Source organism: Chiloscyllium plagiosum, unplaced genomic scaffold (genome assembly GCF_037043375.1).
Source record: "Chiloscyllium plagiosum isolate Xiang-an unplaced genomic scaffold, Cpla_swu_hap1 HiC_scaffold_13, whole genome shotgun sequence".
NCBI lineage: Eukaryota > Metazoa > Chordata > Chondrichthyes > Orectolobiformes > Hemiscylliidae > Chiloscyllium > Chiloscyllium plagiosum.
Window position 1 is genome coordinate 90,744,639 of NW_028270151.1, and position 19,338 is coordinate 90,763,976.

General features: G+C 40.7%; 1 protein-coding gene across 1 annotated transcript in view; it reads left to right on the forward strand.

The window, feature by feature from the left end:
* Positions 1-4,981: 4,981 nt before the first annotated feature.
* Positions 4,982-19,338, forward strand: part of LOC122556265 (kyphoscoliosis peptidase-like) — a 131,088-nt gene continuing 116,731 nt past the window's right edge. The window contains exons 1-2 of the mRNA XM_087993199.1: positions 4,982-5,105; positions 17,067-17,114. Of these exons, the coding sequence (XP_087849325.1) occupies positions 4,982-5,105; positions 17,067-17,114 (172 nt within the window). The remainder of the gene's footprint in view (positions 5,106-17,066; positions 17,115-19,338) is intronic.

The window sequence follows — 19,338 nt, forward strand, 5'->3', positions numbered from 1 at the left end:
TGAATTGGCAGCTTATTTTACATCGATGCTGTATTCTATTGAAATCACTGGATATAGGAATGAAAAACAACAACAATTACTTCATATTAAATGAGGAATCCTATAATGTTGAGGATTGGCAGCCTTTAAGAATTCGTTACAGAGGATGAAGAAAAAGATTAAGAAATAGAAAATTGAATATAAGAGAAAAATGAGCGAGAACATAAATTTGGAATGCACAAACTTCCACAAGCATATAAAAAAGCAATGATTATCAAAAATAGATATAGGAGACTCTTACAGGCAGTGTCAGGAGTATTTATGAATAATAAAAAAAAAATCAGCAGAGAAACCTTTCAAATATTTTGTGAACATTTTCATTGAAGAAAATATGAAATACCTCCACAAAATGATGGAAAATGCAGAGACAGGTTTAAATGAAGAACCACAAGATAATAATAATTACAGATATAGTGCTTGAGACTGGTAATGTGATTTAATGATCTGAAGTATTGGATCCCAGAGTATTGAAACAGGCAACTGTAGGGAAAGTAGTCACAATGGTCACTTTTGCAAATTCTTCTGAGATGGTTCCTGCAGTTTGGAAGACGGCAAATGTGACTGCACTGGATAAGAAGGGAGGAGGAGAGTCAAAGTGTCATTGAATCATACAGCATGGAAACAGACTCTTCAGTCCAACCAGTCCAAGGCAGCCATCTTCCCAACCTAAATTTTCCAAACTAGTCCTATTTGCCTGCATTTGGCCCAATTCCCTCCAAACATTTCCTATTCATATATCCATCCAAATGTCTTTTAAATGTGGAAAATGGGAAACTACAGACCCGCCAGCCTAGCATTGGTCCAAGGGGAAATGATGGAATCTAAATTAAAGGGTGTAATAACAGTGAATTTAGAAAAAAATGATTGGATTGGCTAAATACAACATGGATTTATGAAAGGGAAATCCTATTTAACAAACGTGTACAGTTTCTGAGCAGGTAACCAGGAAAAATAGATAAAGGGGAACCAGTGGATGTGGCATACTCAGGTTTTCAGAAAGTAGCAGATGAGGTAAGAATTCTAGTACAGGCAGATAATATTATAGTACTTCATTATGCCAGTTAAAAAGAACCATCCAAGGATCAATTTCAAGGATGTTTACAAACTTCTATCCATGGCACGCAAGAATATCAATGAAATTCAAAAGTTATCTGTAAGGGAAAGGTTGGACACCACAGGACTTCTTTCCTTTAGCGTGTATGAAAGTGAAGGGGGATGTTATAGAGGTATATAAGATCATGAGAGGCATGGATAGGGTGAATGCACTCAGTCTTTTTCTCAGGGTTGGTGAATTCAAGGCAAGAGTCCATCAGTTCAAGGTTAGAGTGGCAAGAATAAAAGGGAACCTGAGGGGAAACATTTTTACACAGAAAGTGGAATGCATATGGAATGAGTTGCCAGTGGAAATGGTTGAGGCGGGTACATCAACGACATTTAAAAAGCATTTGGATAAATATATAGATAGGAAAGGATTAGAAGGATATGAGCCAAGTAAAAAGAAATGGGGTTAGTGTGGACAGACATTTTGGTTTGCATGGACCTGTTTGAGCCAAAGGACCTGTCTCCATGCTGTAGGATTCTATGAAACTATGACACTAAATCTACAGCTTACATAGAACATAGAACATAAAGCATTACATCACAGTACAGGCCCTTCAGCCATCGATGTAGCACCAACCTGTGGAACAAATCTGAAGCCCATCTTTCCTACACTATTCCATCTTCATCCATATGTTTATACAATGATCATTTAAATGCCCTTAAAGTTGGTGAGTCTACTACTGTTGCTGGCAGTGTGTTCCACCCTCATTCTACTCTCTGATTAAAGAAACTTCCTCTGACATCTGTCCTATACCTATCACCCATCAATTTAATTTATGTCCCCACATGCAAGCCACCACCATCTGAGGAAAAAGGCTCTCACCCGAACTAACCCTCTGATTATTTAAGATGTCTCAATTGAGTCACCTCTCAGCCTTCTTCTCTCTGAGGAAAATGGCCTCAGTTCCCTCAGCCTTTGCTCATAACACCTTCCCTCCATACCAGGCAACATCCTAGTGAATCTTCTCTGAACCCTTTCCAAACCTTCCACATCCTTTCTATAATGCGGTGACCAGAACTGTATGCAATACTCCAAGTGTGGCCACACCAGAGTTTTGTACACCTGCAGCATGACCTTGTGGCGCCAAAACCTAATCTCTTTATCAATAAAAGTTAACACACCGTATGCCTTCTTAACAACCCTCGAGGAGAAAGTGAGGTCTGCAGATGCTGGAGATCAAAGTTGAAACTTTATTGCTGGAACAGCACAGCAGGTCAGGCAGCATCCAGGGATCAGGAGATTCGACGTTTCGGGCACAGGCCCTTCTTCAGGAAAGGGCCTGTGCCCGAAACGTCGAATCTCCTGTTCCCTGGATGCTGCCTGACCTGCTGTGCTGTTCCAGCAATAAAGTTTCAACTTCTTAACAACCCTATCAATCTGGGTGGCAACCTTTAGGGATCTATGTACATGGACAACGAGATCTCTCAGCTCATCTACACTACCAAGAATCTTACCATTAGCCCTGTACTATTTGTTCCTGTTGCTCCTTCCAAAGTGAATCACTTCGCACTTTTCAGCATCAAACTCCATTTGCCACCTCTCAGTAAAGCTTTACAGCTTATCTATGTCCCTCTGGAACTTGCAACATCCTTCGGCACTATCCACAACTCCAGTGACCTTAGTCTCATCCAGAAATTTACTAACCCATCCTTCTATGCCCTGATCCAGGTTATTTATAAAAATGACTAACAGCAGTGGCCCCAAAACAGATCCTTGCAGAACACCACTATTAACTGAACTCCAGGACGAAAGTTTCCCATCAACCACCACCCTCTGTCTTCTTTCAGCTAGCCAACTTCTGATCCAAACCGCTAAATCACCCTCAATCCCATGACTCCGTATTTTGTTCAACAGCCTACCACAGGGTACCTTATCAAATGTGTTACTGAAATCCAGCTGTTTGGTCACCTTCTCAAAGAACCCAGTAAGGTTTGTGAGGCACAACCTACCCTTCACAAAATTGTTTTGACTATCCCTAACCAATTTATTCCTCTCTAGATGGTTATAAATCTAACACTTTACCTACAACTGAAGTAAGGCTTATTGGTCTATAATTGCCATGGTTGTCTCTACTCCCCTTCTTATAAATTCCAGTTGAACAGTACATGTGGTCAAAGTGATGCACACATGCATGTGATCAGAAAAGCTGAAGCATTTACCCTTTCCAAATGATATGCCCCAAAAGGAATAGTCGACATGCACCGTATCCCAACATGGATGCCAAAATCCTCCTTTTACTCATCTTATAAGAGCTGTAGTCAAGAAACTGGCACCATGTGATGTGATTCATAGCAGCAAGCAAATTCTTACAATGGATTATTACCCGTACATTACCCATCCTAATATCAATTTGGTCCTTATGCACTGGTTGGACTGACAGGTCTGTTTCCATGCTGAGTGACTCTTAGATGGATACCTGAAAGCTCTTACATCATGGATACGAGACCTTCCATCATTGGGTCTACCAGAATATACAGATATACATATTATTACAGCCCTTGAAGTGATATATTAATCAATTGCAATACCAAGGATTCCAGACTACAACAGTTTCCATGATCTGACAAACATCTACCTAAACATGTTTGATGCTGTCAGGTACTTTAAAAGGCAATGTCATTTTACATCTGAGAGATGTGCCCAACCCAGCATCGAACGTTTTCATAAGTATTGACTTCATATCCAGTATGTTTAGATGCAAGGTGATCAAATATTGTACTAAAAGGACACTCATGCACAATCACTACCCTGAAAAAGCTTATTCCTAAGTTTTCCAACTTGAAGAACTTTTCCAGGCTTGCTGCAAAGAGTGGAATTTATATCCCCACATATCTATCCCCAAAGCTGATAACTTTATGCACATGTTTTGGTAGATTTTGATTTCTTGAGTAACCTTTGCAATATCCACCAGGACACGTTCCAACAACAGATGGATTTTATCATTGAGAATCGACAAGTAGCCTTTGTATTTCAAAAGCACAAGTGATCGTAAGCTGAAGTAAACCAATTTGTTCGAGTCACTTCCACCATTCAATGAGATCATGTCAGATCTGATGATCATCAGATCCACTTGTCTGAGTTTTCCCCATAATGTGTGGAGTTTGCACATTCTCCCTCTGTCTGTGTGGGTTTCTTCTGGGTGCTCCGGTTTCCTCCCACAGTCCCACAGTCCAGAGATGTACAGGTTAGGTGAATTGGTCAGGCTAAATTGTCTACAGTGTCCAGGGATGTGCAGACTAGGTGGATTGATCATGAGAAATGCAGGGTTACAGGGATAAGTTATAGGGTTGGGCCTGGTTGGATGCTCTTTGGAGGATCAGAGTGGTCACAATAGGCCAAATGGCCTGCTTCCATACTGTAGGGATTCTATTAAGGACAGCGATGAAGAGCAATATCTTTACTCAGAGGGTGGTGAATCTTTGGAATTCTCTTATACAGAGGGTGGTGGGACCTCAGTCATTAAGCAAGTTCAAGACAGAGGTTGATAGATTGCTAGTTTCTTAATTCAGCAAAGCAGCTAGTGGTTCTCAAGAAAATGAATTTGAGAAGTATGAATGCAATGGCTTTTTTGGAGCAGCTTGTGGTAGAGTCCACTAGGGTGTGGGCAATTCTGGATTTGGTGATGTGTAATGAGGCAGACTTGATTAGAGTGCTGAAGGTGAAGAACCCCTCGGGGGCAGTGACCATAACATGATAGAATCCACCTCGCCGTTTGAAAGAGAGAAATTTGATCAGATAGAATGGTATTATAATTGAGTAAAGGTAATTAAAAAGGTGTGAGGGAGAAGTTGGGGGAGTTGATTGGAAGGGGAGCCTAGCAGGGAAAATAGTGGAGCAGAAATGGCAGGGGTTTCTCGGGGTGCTTTGGAAGGCACAGTAGAAATGCATCCCACAGAAGAAGAAATATACGAGGAGACGGACAATACAACTGTAGCTGACATGGGAAGTCAGGGACAGCATAAAAGTAAAAGAAAAAGCATACAATATAATGAAGATTAATGGGAAGCCTTTAAAAGCTAGCAGAGGATAATTAAATAGCAATAAGGGGGAAAAAGTTGAAATATGAGGGTAGGCCAGGTCGTAATATTAAAGAAGATTTCAAGAGTTTTTTAGATATATAAAAATCCACTTTTGTCTCTCAATGTGAGTGAATAATGAAGGAATTTGCAGGAATTTGCCAAGACGATAGTCTAATTGTTCTAACTCAGAGATCTGCCAATATCCACATGCGTTTATTGAAAATACTGAAATTTACTGCTTAGGCAAATTATGAAGCTGAGCTATCGATAATGAATTAAACTTCTTTTACAGGTAAGCAACCACATGAAACAAGACATGCTCAATCCAGTCCCATGAAAGGTGAGAGATCTTTAATCATCATGAATTGGTGTTCATGTGTAATACATAGGTTAGACAAACAATGAATATAAGAGGGAGCTTAGTAAGTGATTTACTTGAAAAATAATCAAACTTTCTGAACTTTAGGTGAAATAAAAATGGAGATTTGATTGAGCTCACGAAATGAACCCCACAATTATCACTACAGTTAATCAGTAAAGTTTTGTGTGAATCCTGTGATGTGGTGCTTTAGTTTAACACTGATTGTCATGAATTGTCAGCTCATTTGACAACTTCTGATTTCTGAGTTTTCTTTAGGGCCAGAAATATCTTCAAAGTCAGGGTTATGGTTAGCTTTAAACATTTGGATGAGAGAGACCAGAGTCAGTTTAAAAGTAACGATAGTTGTGACAGAATATCAATGGCTTCATTCTTCCCAATATTGAGATGGAGGAAATTACTGTTCATTCAGTACTGACTGTTGGACGATCTTTAATTTAACTTTAGAGATGGGGAATGGATGGCAGATATGTTGTTGAAGTATATACTTGGGTTTTGGATGACATTACTGAGGGGCAACATGTGGGTGGGAAATAGGGAAGGATCATGGACAGATCTTCACCAGGATACTAGTGATAACTCTGCAGGAACTCTGGCAATGATTAGAGAGATAAGAATGGAACCTGGCAAGTGAAGACCCACCTGGCTGGATTAACTGGAGAATGTTGGAGATGAATTGGACAATAGAATTCAAATATAAAGAAGGGGACTATTTGGCACAGCATATCTGTACCCTCTGGAACAGCTACTGACACAGTCCCCGTCTACAGCAATTTCCTGTCTCTCACAGCTATTTTATCTTTAGGTAATAAACCTTTGTAATTAAATATGCCACAACATAATTTGAGGAATATTCCAGATTGAAACTGTTTACCTAATAAAAAAGTGTTTCTTGATGTTGCATATGGTTTCTTGCCTAAACATTCTCAACCCTTTCTCCACCAGAAAATATTTTATCCCTATTTACTCTGTAGTGAGTTCTCCGTTAGGTGTTCTCTGTACCATCACGTCTAGGAATGGGAGTTGGTTGTCCTTTTCCTCATTAAAAACACAGAGAACACACACCAGATCATCAACGCAAAGGAATCCGATTCACTAGACAGGAAGAAAAGGACAACCAACTCCCATTCCTAGACGTGATGATACAGAGAACACCGAATGGAGAATTCACCACAAAGGTATACAGGAAAGCCACACACACAGACCAAGTCCTGAACTACGAAAGCAACCACCCGAACACACACAAAAGAAGTTGCATCAAGACACTATTCAAAAGGGCCACAACACACTGCAGTACACCAGAACTGCAAAAAGAGGAAGAAGCACACCTATATACTATGTATTCGCCAAAAACAGATACCCGCGCAACCTTATCAACAGATGCCTAAGGGAAAGACAACGGAATGAGGACATACCGCAACCCAAAGGACTAGCCACACTAGCCATACATCAAGAGCATTTCTGAACTGACAGCCAGACTACTGCAACCACTAGGACTCATAATAGCACACAAACCAACAGCCACTCTCAGACAACAACTCACCAGAACGAAGGACCCGATTCCCAGCATGAGCAAAACCAATGTAGTGTACAAAATCCCATGCAAGGACTGCACAAAACACTACATAGGACAAACAGGAAGACAGCTAACGATCCGCATCCACGAACACCAACTCGCCACGAAACGACACGACCAGCTATCCTTAGTAGCCACACACGCAGATGACAAGCAACATGAATTCGACTGGGACAACACTACTATTATAGGACAAGCCAAACAGAGAACAGCCAGGGAATTCTTAGAGGCATGGCACTCATCCACAGATTCAATCAATAAGCACATCGACCTGGACCCAATATACCGACCACTGCAGCGGACAGCTGGAACTGACAACCGGAGGCGGCAGATTCAAACCACTACAAATGCCGGAGGAAAGATCACAGAAGCGCTTCACAGGAGGCTCCCAAGCACTGAGGATGTCACCTAGGCAGGGGACGAAACGTCTGCAACACAAATTCCCAGCTCGGCGAACAGAACCACAACAACGAGCACCCGAGCTACAAATCTTCTCACAAACTTTGAATGAAAAGCAATGAATAATTCTCCTGACAGCTTGTGGAATAGCAGTTTTTTCAGTTATCAGGATCCTATCTTTCCCTGAGACACCAGATACTAAAACCTTTCAAAGGTTGTTGGATTTAGTTAAGGAATATTATGACTCCAGGCCTCCGCTACCCCTGAGATGCCACCTGATTTACTCGGCAATTTGAGAACCAGGGGAATCTATATTGGGATTTTGACTAGGTTAAGATGACTGGCAGAGGCATATGATTTTGGTTTAACTCTACATGAGATGCCGAGTGACCATTTGATATGTAGGATTAATGATGTAACCACAAAAACATGTCTGGAAATGAAACTGAAGCCCGACTGGACTTTGAACAGGCATTACAACTGGCTTTATTACTGGAATCCGTAGGAAGTGGAGCATGAGTTGCAAGGCATTCCAATGGAAGTGGACACCCTCTGACATTCCAATTGAACTTGGGGGACACCAGTTGAGTGAAGGCACTTGCATTGCCATGCTTAAGACATATGCTGAACAGAGGGACTCTAGGTCAGCCTGCAGCAAAACAACAAAACAAAGCCAAGCTTCGGCCAAATGATTAAAACTTTCTTCAGGATCTGGGTCAGCAAGCCATTGTAGTTGCTGCCGGTATACAGACTCGAGACAGCAAAAGAAACCTAAACTGAGAAAGAGAACTCATAGGCTGCTATCAAGAGATTGCACAGCCTGGAAAGTTCACCTACAGCTGGTTTGGAAAAATTAAATTCTTAGCAATATCCAAATCAGGACCATCTGGTTAAATGGTCACCCAGTTCTAATGTAGGTTAATACCAGGCCAATCGTTTCAGTGATCGCAGAGCCAGTCTTTAACAAAGTTCGCTCTGGACTCCAACCCTTAAGTTTGTGCAAGACCTCGGCTAGACTGAGAACCTACATAGGGGAACCTTTACAGATTAAGGGTACATCTTAGGTTCCAGTCTCTAATAATAAGCAACTGGTTTGCTTACCACTGATTGTAGTAAAAGTCTCGGCCCAAGCTTTATGAAGTGAAATTGGTTGAGAAAGATTCACCCAGACTAGCGCAACATTTTGCAACTAGATAATGGCTGCCTGAGTGATGTCCTTATGAAATACCCAGACATTTTTCAGGAAGGTCTAGTGACTATGAGTGTAGATGATGCTGCCTTGCATGTTGACCGGGAAGCAATTCCACAATTCTGAAAGGCCTGCCCATTGTCGTTTGTCTTACTGGCAAAAGTAAAAGCAGAAGTCAGAAGGCTGGACAGCAAACCAGGCAAAAGTGAAGACTGCAGATGCTGGAAACCAGAGATAAGATCAGAGTGGTGCTGGAAAAACACAGCAGGTCAGGCAGCATCCGAGGAGCAGGAGAATAGACATTTCGGGCAAAAGCCCTTCATTAGGAATTCCTGATGAAGGGTTTATGCCTGAAACGTTGATTCGCCTGATTCGCAGGCTCTGATCTCCAACATCAGCAGTCCTCACTTTCTCCTTTGACTCAGCGAACCATGAAAGAATGGCTATATATTTCCAAGTTAGGATGGTCAGTGGCTTGGAGAGGTACTTGAAGATGATGTTGTTCTCATATACCATTTGCCCTTATCCTTTGAGATGGCAATGGTTGTAAGTATTGGAAGCTGCTTACTGAGGTGAATTTCTGCAGTGCATCTTGGAGATAGTACACACTGCTGCTACTGAGCATCAGTGGAGGAGATGTGGATGCTTGCGGCTGTAATGCCAATTAAATGGGTTGCTTTGTCCTGGATGGTGTTATGAAGATTTGGATGTATCTTTAAGAGAGTTAAAAGCATCAGAACTACGGGACACAGCGCCAAGTGTTCTCAGGAAGGTAACAATGTAACACTCGGTCAAACAACTCAATTAGCTTGTTGCTGAGAGACAAAAGCAAATTTGAATTCAGCCAATCTGTTTAAATTATACCCTGAAAAAATACTAATTTCCACTCAAGTTTGAACTGAGTATATTGACAATCTTAAAAGCCAATGATACAATCCAATGCTCTGGGATATAAGACCAGGCAGGAATTGAACAGTTGAGAGGAGAACTCCCAATCCTAGCATGTACCAAACTGCTTGAAAAGACATCTCTCTTAAAAGTCCCTTTTCGATTAGTAACTTGTGGTGCAGAAATTCCTAACAAGGAGAATAGAAGACAGAATGATCCAAAAACAATAACCTACAGCTGCTAAGAAATGTTATTTTGTAAATCTTAATTGGGAGTTTTATTGGACCAGTATTATAGAAAGAAAGGTAGAAGATGGGTTTGAGAAAGAAATTATAAATAGTGGTTAGTTAACTATTCTCTGTTATACTTTAAGAAATAAAGTTGTTAATTTTGCTTGAGTATTTACAAATTACTGCACAGGATAAATCTTTTCTGTGTTGCTGGTTTTACCCCATGTCACAACAATGGCATCAAGCTTTTTGAGTGTTGTTGGAGCTGCACTCATCCAGACAAGTGGGGAGTATTCTATCACGCTCCTGACTTGGGCCTTGTAGGCGGTGGACAGGCTTTAGGGAGTCAGGAGGTGAGTTACTATTCCTAACCTCTAACATGGTCTGTCATCACTGTGTTTAAGTGGTGGGTCCAGTTGAGTTTCTGGTCAATGGTAACCACTAGCATGTTTGTAGAAGGGGATTCAGTGATGGTAATACTATTGAAGGTCAAGGAGTGGTGGTTACATTCTCTCTTATTGGTGATGGTCATAGACTGGCATTTGTGTGACATGAATGGTACTTGCTACGTATCAGCCCAAGTCTGGATGTTGTCAGATTTTGTTGCATTTGAACATGGATTGCTTCAGTATCTGAAGAATCACTAATGGTCCTAAACGTTATGTAATCATTGACGGACCTCTCCACTTTTGACCTTATGATGGAGGGAAGGTCATTGATGAAGCGACTGCAGATGGTTGGTCTGACGACACTACCCTGAGGAACTCCTGCAGAAGTATCCAGGAACTGAGATGAGTGACCTCCAACGACCATGAACACTTTCCTATGTATCAGATGTGATTCCAACTACTGGAGAGTTTGCCCCCAGTGCCCACTGATTCCAGTTTTGCTTCAGCTCCTTGATGCCACATTCGGTCAAATGCAACCTTGATGTCAAGGGCTGGCAGTTTCCCCTCATCTCTGGAATTCAGCCCTTTTGTCCATGTTTGGACCAAAGCTGTAATGAGTTCAGGAGCTGAGTGGCTCTCGTGGAACCCAAACTGGGCATCATTGAGCTGGTTATTGCTGAGCAGGTGCTGCTTGATACCACTGTTGATGACACTTTCCATCACTTTACTGATGATTGAGAGTAAACAGAAAGGGCACTAATTGGTCTGTTTGGTATGCAATTCTGTCTTTATCAAAAAAGTTCCTCCTCAGATCCCTTTTAAATCTTTTCCCTCTCACCTTAAACTTATGCTGTTTAGTTTTGGATTCATTTACCCTGGGGAAAAGGCATTGGCTTATCTATTCCCCTCATGATTTTATAAACTTCTATTAGCATGTAATACTCTATTTAAGAATTAGCCACCTACCTCAGGGATGACAGTCCAGTGACATTTCCAAAATTCCACCTTCCCTTCAATATTCACAACCTCGACAACTGTTACTTCTTTTTTTGTTGGTTTGAGGTCTTGTCAAATTAATGTTATAATATGAAAATCTTATTTTGAGTTTGTGTATGAAAGAATATTCTGCTTTGTAAGTTTCTGAATTGATGATCAATCAGAAAAACTGTGAAGGATGCTCAATGTACATCTGATCAGAGATTGTATTCCAATCACATTATCATGGAGATCTGAGCTGTAATAGAGTCATAGAGCCATACAGCACAGAAAGAGACCATTCAGTCCAACTCGTTCATGCCAACCAGGTTTCCGAAACTAAGCTAATCCCATTTGTCAATATTTTGCCCATAACTTTCTAAGCCCTTTGTAATCATGTACCAGTTAAATGTTGTAACTGTACCTGTATCTACCACTTCCTAGGCCAGTGGTTTCTATATAGGCCAATTATTGTGTTTACCAGTCACCATGTTGCTCAAATAAATAACAGAAAATATTTCAAACTTTACAGGAGTACATCCAAAAGAAAGAGACCACTTTGATTCCATGAGCATAAGAGGTAAGAGAGAGAATCACCGGTTACATTTCTCCTTCCACAGGAGTTTGACTTTACAACCAGTGATTGGAAGAGAGAGTTATACAGAATGTAAAACAACATTTTTGGTGTTTCATCCTTCAGAAATGAGTGGAAGTGACTGCTCATGACATCATGGCAATATTTGACTGAGTGTAACACCAAGGAACCTAAGTAAGACTGGAGTCAACAGGAAATCAGGGAGAATGTATCTAGAGTCACAAGAGTCATAGAGATGTTCAGCACGGAAACAGACCCTTCGGTCCAACTTGTCCTTGCTGATCAGATATCCCAACCTGATCTAGTCCTATTTGCCAGCACTTGGCCCATACCCCTCTAAATCCTTCCTATTCATATATCCATCTAGATGCTATTTAAATATTGTAATGGTACCAGCCTCCATCATTTCCTCTGGCAGTTCATTCCATACAGGCACCAGCCACTGCATAGAAATGCCCCTTTGGTCCCTTTTAAACTTTTCTCCTTGCACTCTAAACCTGTGCCCTCTAGTTCTGGACTACCCCATCCCAGGGAAAAGATCGTGTCTATTTATCCTATCCATGCCCCTCATGATTTTATAAACCTTTATAAGGCCACCCCTCAGTCTCCAATGCTCCAGGGAAATTAATCCCAACCTACTCAGTCGCTCCTTCTAGCTCAAGTCCTCCAACCCTGGTAACGTCCTTGTAAATCTTTTCTAAACCCTTTCAGAAATTGGATTCTGGGTAATCCAAAATGGAGGATGGGAAAAATTGTGGCTGTAAGAGCTGCTCCTTTTTTGAGATATTTTAGGTGTTGGAGGTGATTTCCCCAAATTCTGGGAGCAGCAATTACTGTGTTTTTTATGCTGTTGCATTGTTTTGGAACTTTGGGGGAAGGGATCAAAACAAGGGCACTTTTAAAAAATGAAAGACAGACAAAAGGCAATGACCACATGGTCAGTGAAGGAGAGAGAGAAAGAAACCTACATTGCTAACTGACACAGCAGTGAATCTGCATAGTTACTGTCTTTGCTGTTGGTGTTCATGTATTTCTGGACATCACAATGCATCTTTGAAAAATGAACAAACAGCAAAATTCACAGCAGACCTCGGAGGAGACTGTGTGGGAAAGGAGCAGATAGTGCATAGGTTTTACATGTAACCTTGCTGTAAATCTACAGTAGTGAGTAGAGTGAGTTCTTTCTTGATTATATGTTTTATTGAGACCTGTCTCTTGATTAAATTTTAAAAATATAATCCATAAGTACTATATTAGCATGGAGCACTGTTTTTTACTGCAAAAAGGCAGTGTTATTTTTCTGTGTCAATAGATTGTGAGGGAGCAAAATGGCCTTTAGAAAAGTGATATACTCATATTGTCAGATGCAGGAATTTGGGGAGAGTTTCCATGTTACTGATGATTATGTCTGCAGGAAGTGTCTTTGGCTGCAAATTCTATCAAATCACATGGATTGGTTGGAGCAGCAGTGAGAGGCAATAAGGAATATCAAGAACTAGGGGTGTGATGGATGGCAGTTGTAGGAAGGAAGAAAAGACACAGACACAGTCAAGTAGATGGGTTACCTCCAGGAAAGGTAGGGCTGGTAAGCAGGTAGTGCAGGAGTCTTCTGTGGCTATCCCCATTTCAAACAAATATGCTGTTTTGAAAAATGTAGGGGATGTGGGAATGTAGCATGAACAGCCAAGTTTCTGGTATCGAGACTACCTCTAATGTAATGAGGAGTATATCAGGTTACAAGTGATCGATTACATTAGGGGATCCCTAGTCAGAGGCATAGACAGAAGCTTCTAGAACATAGAGCATAGAATATAACTGCGCAGTTCAGGCTCTTGTAAGCCCTGGATGTTGTAAGGAAATAGTAAGGAAAGAGATCAATCTGAAGGAGCAAGTCAAACTGTCAGTATAGGCAGGAACAAAACAGTTAAAGTGCATTTACTTCAACGTAAGTGGCTGAACAGGGAAGGCAGATGAGCTCAAGGCATGGTTAGGAACCTGGGACTGGGATATCATAGCAATTACAGAGACATGGCTTAGGGATGTACAGTGCTGGCAGCTTAATGTTCCAGGATAAAAATGCTAGAAGAAGGACAGAAGGGGGCAAGAGAAGTGTTTTTGATGCGGGATAGCCTTACTGCTGTACCTAGACCATAGAACATAGAACGTTACAGCGCAGTACAGGCCATTCGGCCCTCAATATTGCACCGACCAGTGAAATTAATCTGATGCCCATTAAACATATACCATTCCATTATTATCCATATGTATGTCCAATGCCCAGTTAAATGCCCATCGAGGACTGAAGGGCCTGTTCTGCCCTGTATTGTTCTAAGTACCCTTAACAGTCTACTACTGTTGCAGGCAGGCCATTCCCCTCCCCTACTACTCTTTGAGTAAAGGAACTACCCCTGATATCTGTCCTAAATCTGTCACCCCTCAATTTAAAGCTATGACTCCTCGTGTTAGCCTTCACTATCCGAGGAAAAGAGGCTCTCTCTGTTAACCCTATCTAACCCTTTGATTATCTTATACATCTCGATTAAGTCATCTCTCAACCTTCTCTTCAACGAAAACAGCCTCAGTTCCCTCAGCCTTTCCTCATAAAATCTTCCTTCCAAACCAGGCAACATCCTAGTAAATCTCCTCTGATCCCTTTCCAAAGCTTCCACATCTTTCCATAATGCATGACCAGAAATGTACGCAATATTCCAGGTATGGCCTTACCAGTATCTTGTGCAGCTGAAACATAACCTTGTGGCTCCAAAATGCAATTCCTCTACCAATAAACGCCAACACACCACATGCCTTCTTAACAACCCTGTCAACCTGGGTGACAACTTTCAGGGATTTCTGCACCTGGACACCAAGATCTCTCTGTTCGCCTACACTGCCAAGAATTTTACCATTTGCCCAGTAATCTGCATTCCTGTTACTTCTTCCGAAATGAACTACCTCACACATTTCCACATTAATCACCATTTGCCACTTCTCTGCCCAGCTCTGCATTTTATCGATGTCCTTCTGTCACCCACAGAATCTTTCAGCACTATCCACAACTCTCCCTACCTTAGTGTCATCCACAGATTTACTAACACATCTTTCTACACCCACGTCCAGCTCATTTATGAAAATGACAAATAGCAGTGGCCCCAACACTGATCCTTGATCAGATGGGCCAAAGGGCTGAGGAGTGGCAGATAGAGTTTAATTTAGATAAATGCAAAGTGCTGCGTTTTGGAAAAGCAAACCAGAGTAGGTCTTATACACTTAATGGTAGTATTCATATTTAAAGAATATTCATAGAGCATTCTTAATTAAATTTCATATTTAAAGAATTACAATTATTCATTCCTGTAATGTGGAAAAATAAAAGAAAAAATATGGGTATGCCTTGCCTTACAAAATAAATTAGGAATAGTACCTAGTACAAACAGGAGACATAAAATTACCAGAAAAAAACAGCAAGCCTGAGGACTGAGAGCATTTTTGAATACAACATAAGAGGATTAAAAAGTTTAATCAAAAAAGGGGAAATAGAATATCCAAGTAAAATTACAGGGAACACAGAAACTAATCTTAAAAGCTTTTCATATGTAATGAAAAAATATTAGCTAAGATAAGGAATTCTGCGTAATCCAAGGTGAAGGACGGTTAAAAATTGTGGCTGTAAAGGCTGTTCCTTTTTTGAGGTATTTTAGGTGTTGGAGCTGATTTCCTCAAATTCCAGGAGCAGTAATCACTGTTTTATTAGCTGGTCTGTATTTATTGCCCATCCCTAGTTGTCCTTGAGAAGGTAACAGTGAGCTGCCTTCCTGAACTATGATCCTGTCCCCTAGCTGCCTGACAAAGGAGCAGTGCTTCAAAACCTTGTACTTCCAAATAAATCTCTTGGACTATAACTTGGTGTTGTGTGATTTTTAACTTCCTGAACTGTTGCAGTTCATGTGCTGTAACGCGACCCAAAATGCTGTAGGCAGGAAATTCTAAGATTTTGACAGTGAAGAAACAGCAATATATTTCCTAGACAGGATAGTGAGTGGGTTGGAGGGGAATTTGCAGGTGGTATCTGCTGTCCTTGTTCTTCTAGATAGTTGTGGTCATGGGTTTGGAAGGTGCTAGTAAAGGAGCTTTGGTGGTTAGCTTTAGTGCATCTTGTAGATGGTACACACTGCTGCTAATAAGCTTAAGTTCTGGAGGAAATAACTGTTGAAGATGTTGATGGGATGCTGATCAAGCTGACTGTTTTGCTCTGGATGGTTTAGAATTTCTCAGGAATGTGGAAACAGGGATAAGCCATTCATTACGATCATGGTTGATAAAATACTTTTACTCACTACATCTCCATAACCTAAAACCACATGATAATCAGAAATCTATTAATTTCTACCTTAAACATACTCAAATACACCACTTTGTGGTAGAGAATTCCAAAGATTCTCAATCCTCAGAGTAAAATAATTTCTCCTCTTTTCTAGCTTAAATGGCATTCCTCTTTTTTCATTTGAATGTTGTTGGAGCTGTACTCATCCAGGCCAAGGGGTGCATTCCATGACAATCCTGTCTTTTCCTTGTAGATTGTAGACAGGTTTTGGGGAGTCATAAGGTGAGTTACTCACTGCAGTACTCCTAGCCTCTGATCTACTCTTGTAGCCATTGTATTTATCCAGCTGATCCAGTTCAGTTGCTGGCCAATGAAGATGGGCAAATTATTTTGTGAGTTTCTCAAATAAATATCATAATTTAAAAAGTTTAATCTCTGAATGCTTATTGGAAGTATTCTGCTTTGCAACCTCTGGAATGAATGGACAAACAGAAAAACTGTGAAGCATGCTCAACATTCACCTGATAAGAGATTATATTCCAATCACATTGCCATGGCGATCTGAACTGTAATATTCCAATGAGTTCATATGTGTGAGAGCATGACCTGTGCAAGGGAAAATGAGGCCTCTTGGGCAAGCCCGGCTTGGAGCATCTGCAGGCTTAAGAAAGGACTGTAATATTTGATTTTTTTTAACTTTATTTCTTTTCTACTTTTATACTAGGAAGACTGTAATACTGAACTTTTTGACTTATTTCTTTATTTTTCGACTTCTGTAACTAAAATGGCACCATGTGTGGCAACATTGTACACTTTTTACTGTACTCTCGTATCCTGTACTTGGATGCACGTGACAATAAAACCTAAATCTAAATCTAAACCTAAGACACTATATTCTGCCAGTCACTGGGCTAGGTTTCATTTACTGAGCTCAATAACAGAAAATATTCCTTTTTTTTTTGCAGGAAATCTTCCAAAAGAGAGTGAAGATATTGACACTGTGAGCGTGGAAGGTAAGAGAGAGATCCATGATCATTACTTGCAGCAAGGTGTAGATTGGAATTGTCAATGAATGATTGAATCGATCATAATTGAAGGCAACTTGAAGAGAGAATTAGGCATGTTGAAGAGCAACTGTGTTTTCTGCTGTTCAGCCTAAAGACTAATTACTTTCCTTTAACTCACTACCTGTTCTCAAAGCAAAATACTGCAGAGAGAGTCATTGAGACATAAAATCCACATCACGAACCAGACTCTTCAATCCAACTCATCCGCACTGACCAGACATCCCAATCTCTCCCGAGTCCACTTTCCAACATTTGGCCTTTAAGCCTCCAAACCTTTCCTGTTGGTATACCCATTCAGATGCCTTTTAAATGTTGTGATTGTACTTGGTCCAGCCACACACACTATCCTCTCGTTGAAAAGATCATCCCTCAGGTCATTTTAAAATCTTTCTCCTCTCATCTTAAACCAATGTTCTCTAGTTTTGGACTCCCCCACACTAGGAAAAAGATTGGCTATTCACCCTACCCATGACCCTCACGATCTTATATATCTCTATATGGGCACCTCTGAGTTTCTGACACTCCAGAGAAAAAAAGCCCCAGCCTAATCAGCCTCTCCCTATAGATCAAATCATATGCTGGAAATCTTAAATAAAAATAAAAGTTCCAGAGAAACTCAGCAGGTGTGGTGACATCTGTGGAGAGAGAAGCAGAGTTAATGTTTCAAGTTGAATGACTCATCTTCTGTACTATTTTTATCATTAAATATTTACTTGTCATCAGTTGGATTCTGTTCCGGTATCAGGATCGTTGATCAGGAAAATAGTACATTTGGCTTAAATCCTGACATAGTCTGAATGTGTAACACAGCTTTTTCTTGAAAGATTGATTCTTGGGAAAAGAATTGCTCTTGAGAAAGTGATAAACCCAGTGTCATTGAAGGAACGGGATATATTTCCAAGTCAGAATGGCATGTGACTTGGAGGGCAACTTGCAAGTGGTGTTCCCATGTATCATCTACTTTTGACCTTCTAGTTGGTAGTGGTTGTGGATTTGGAAGGCGCTGTCAAAGGAACCTGGGTGAGTTACAGCAGTGTCTCTTGTAAATGATACATGCTACCTTGTGTTGGTGTTGAAAGGAATGAATGTTGAAAGTGGTGGATAGGATGCCAATCAAACTATCTGCTTTGACCTAGATGGTGTCAAATTTTGAATGTTGTTGGAGCTGCACTCATCCAGACAAGTGGAGAGTATTCCTCCCACTCCTGATCTGTGCTGTGCAGATGGTGAACAGGCTTTGAGGAGTCAGGAGGTGAGTTACTCACTGTAGAATTCACAGTCTCTGACCTCTTCATTCAGCCATAGTATCTATATGAAAGGTTCAGTTAAGTTTCTGGTCAATGGTGACTGCCAAGATGAGGGTCCTACTCTTCTGTTGGTTTGTAACCTTGTCATACTAGTATTACTCATAAGGTTACTTTGGGAGACATGGTATTAACATATACTGTACTTTGTAATATTCTCAATTGTTGGACAATTATGGTTAAGGTGAAGACTGTTTAATGTTCATCTGATCAGAGATTACATTCAAATCATTTTGAGACAGATCTGAGCTGGAATTTCTGATGTGGTCATGCAATATGTTAAGTTCTGTCAGTCACATGGTTCAGTTTTATTTACAAACTGAATAACAAACATTTACAAGAGAACCTCCAATAGAAGTAAAAGTCAATTCCTTTAGCTCAGGAAGTAAGAGAGATACCCTGATCATAACTTATGGTTTTCCCTGTACAGAGTATAGATCGTAAAATCCATGATTGTCAGAGAGAGCAGGACAGGTTGAAAAGCAACCAGGAGTTACTAGTTTCTGCACTGACTCTCCAAATGATAATCTCACCCAATAGCATTCTCCTGTCTTCTCCTCATGGTCTTGTACATTTTCCCTTTTCAATTAACAGTCCAATTTCATCACGAATGCTTCAATTGAGCCTGTCTCCACCATAATCTCGAGCTGCGCAGACTCCATTCCAACCACTTGCTGTGAGTTAACATTTTTTACTCTGTTACTTTTGCCAACTACTTTAAATCCTCCCACTCTTGAACCCTTCAAAAGTGGAAACAGCTTCTCCCTATTTGCTCGATCCACACCCTTCATGAGTTTGAACAACTTTATCCTACCTTTTCTCAGCCTTCTCCCCTTTAAGGAAAACTGTCCTTAATTCTTCAATCT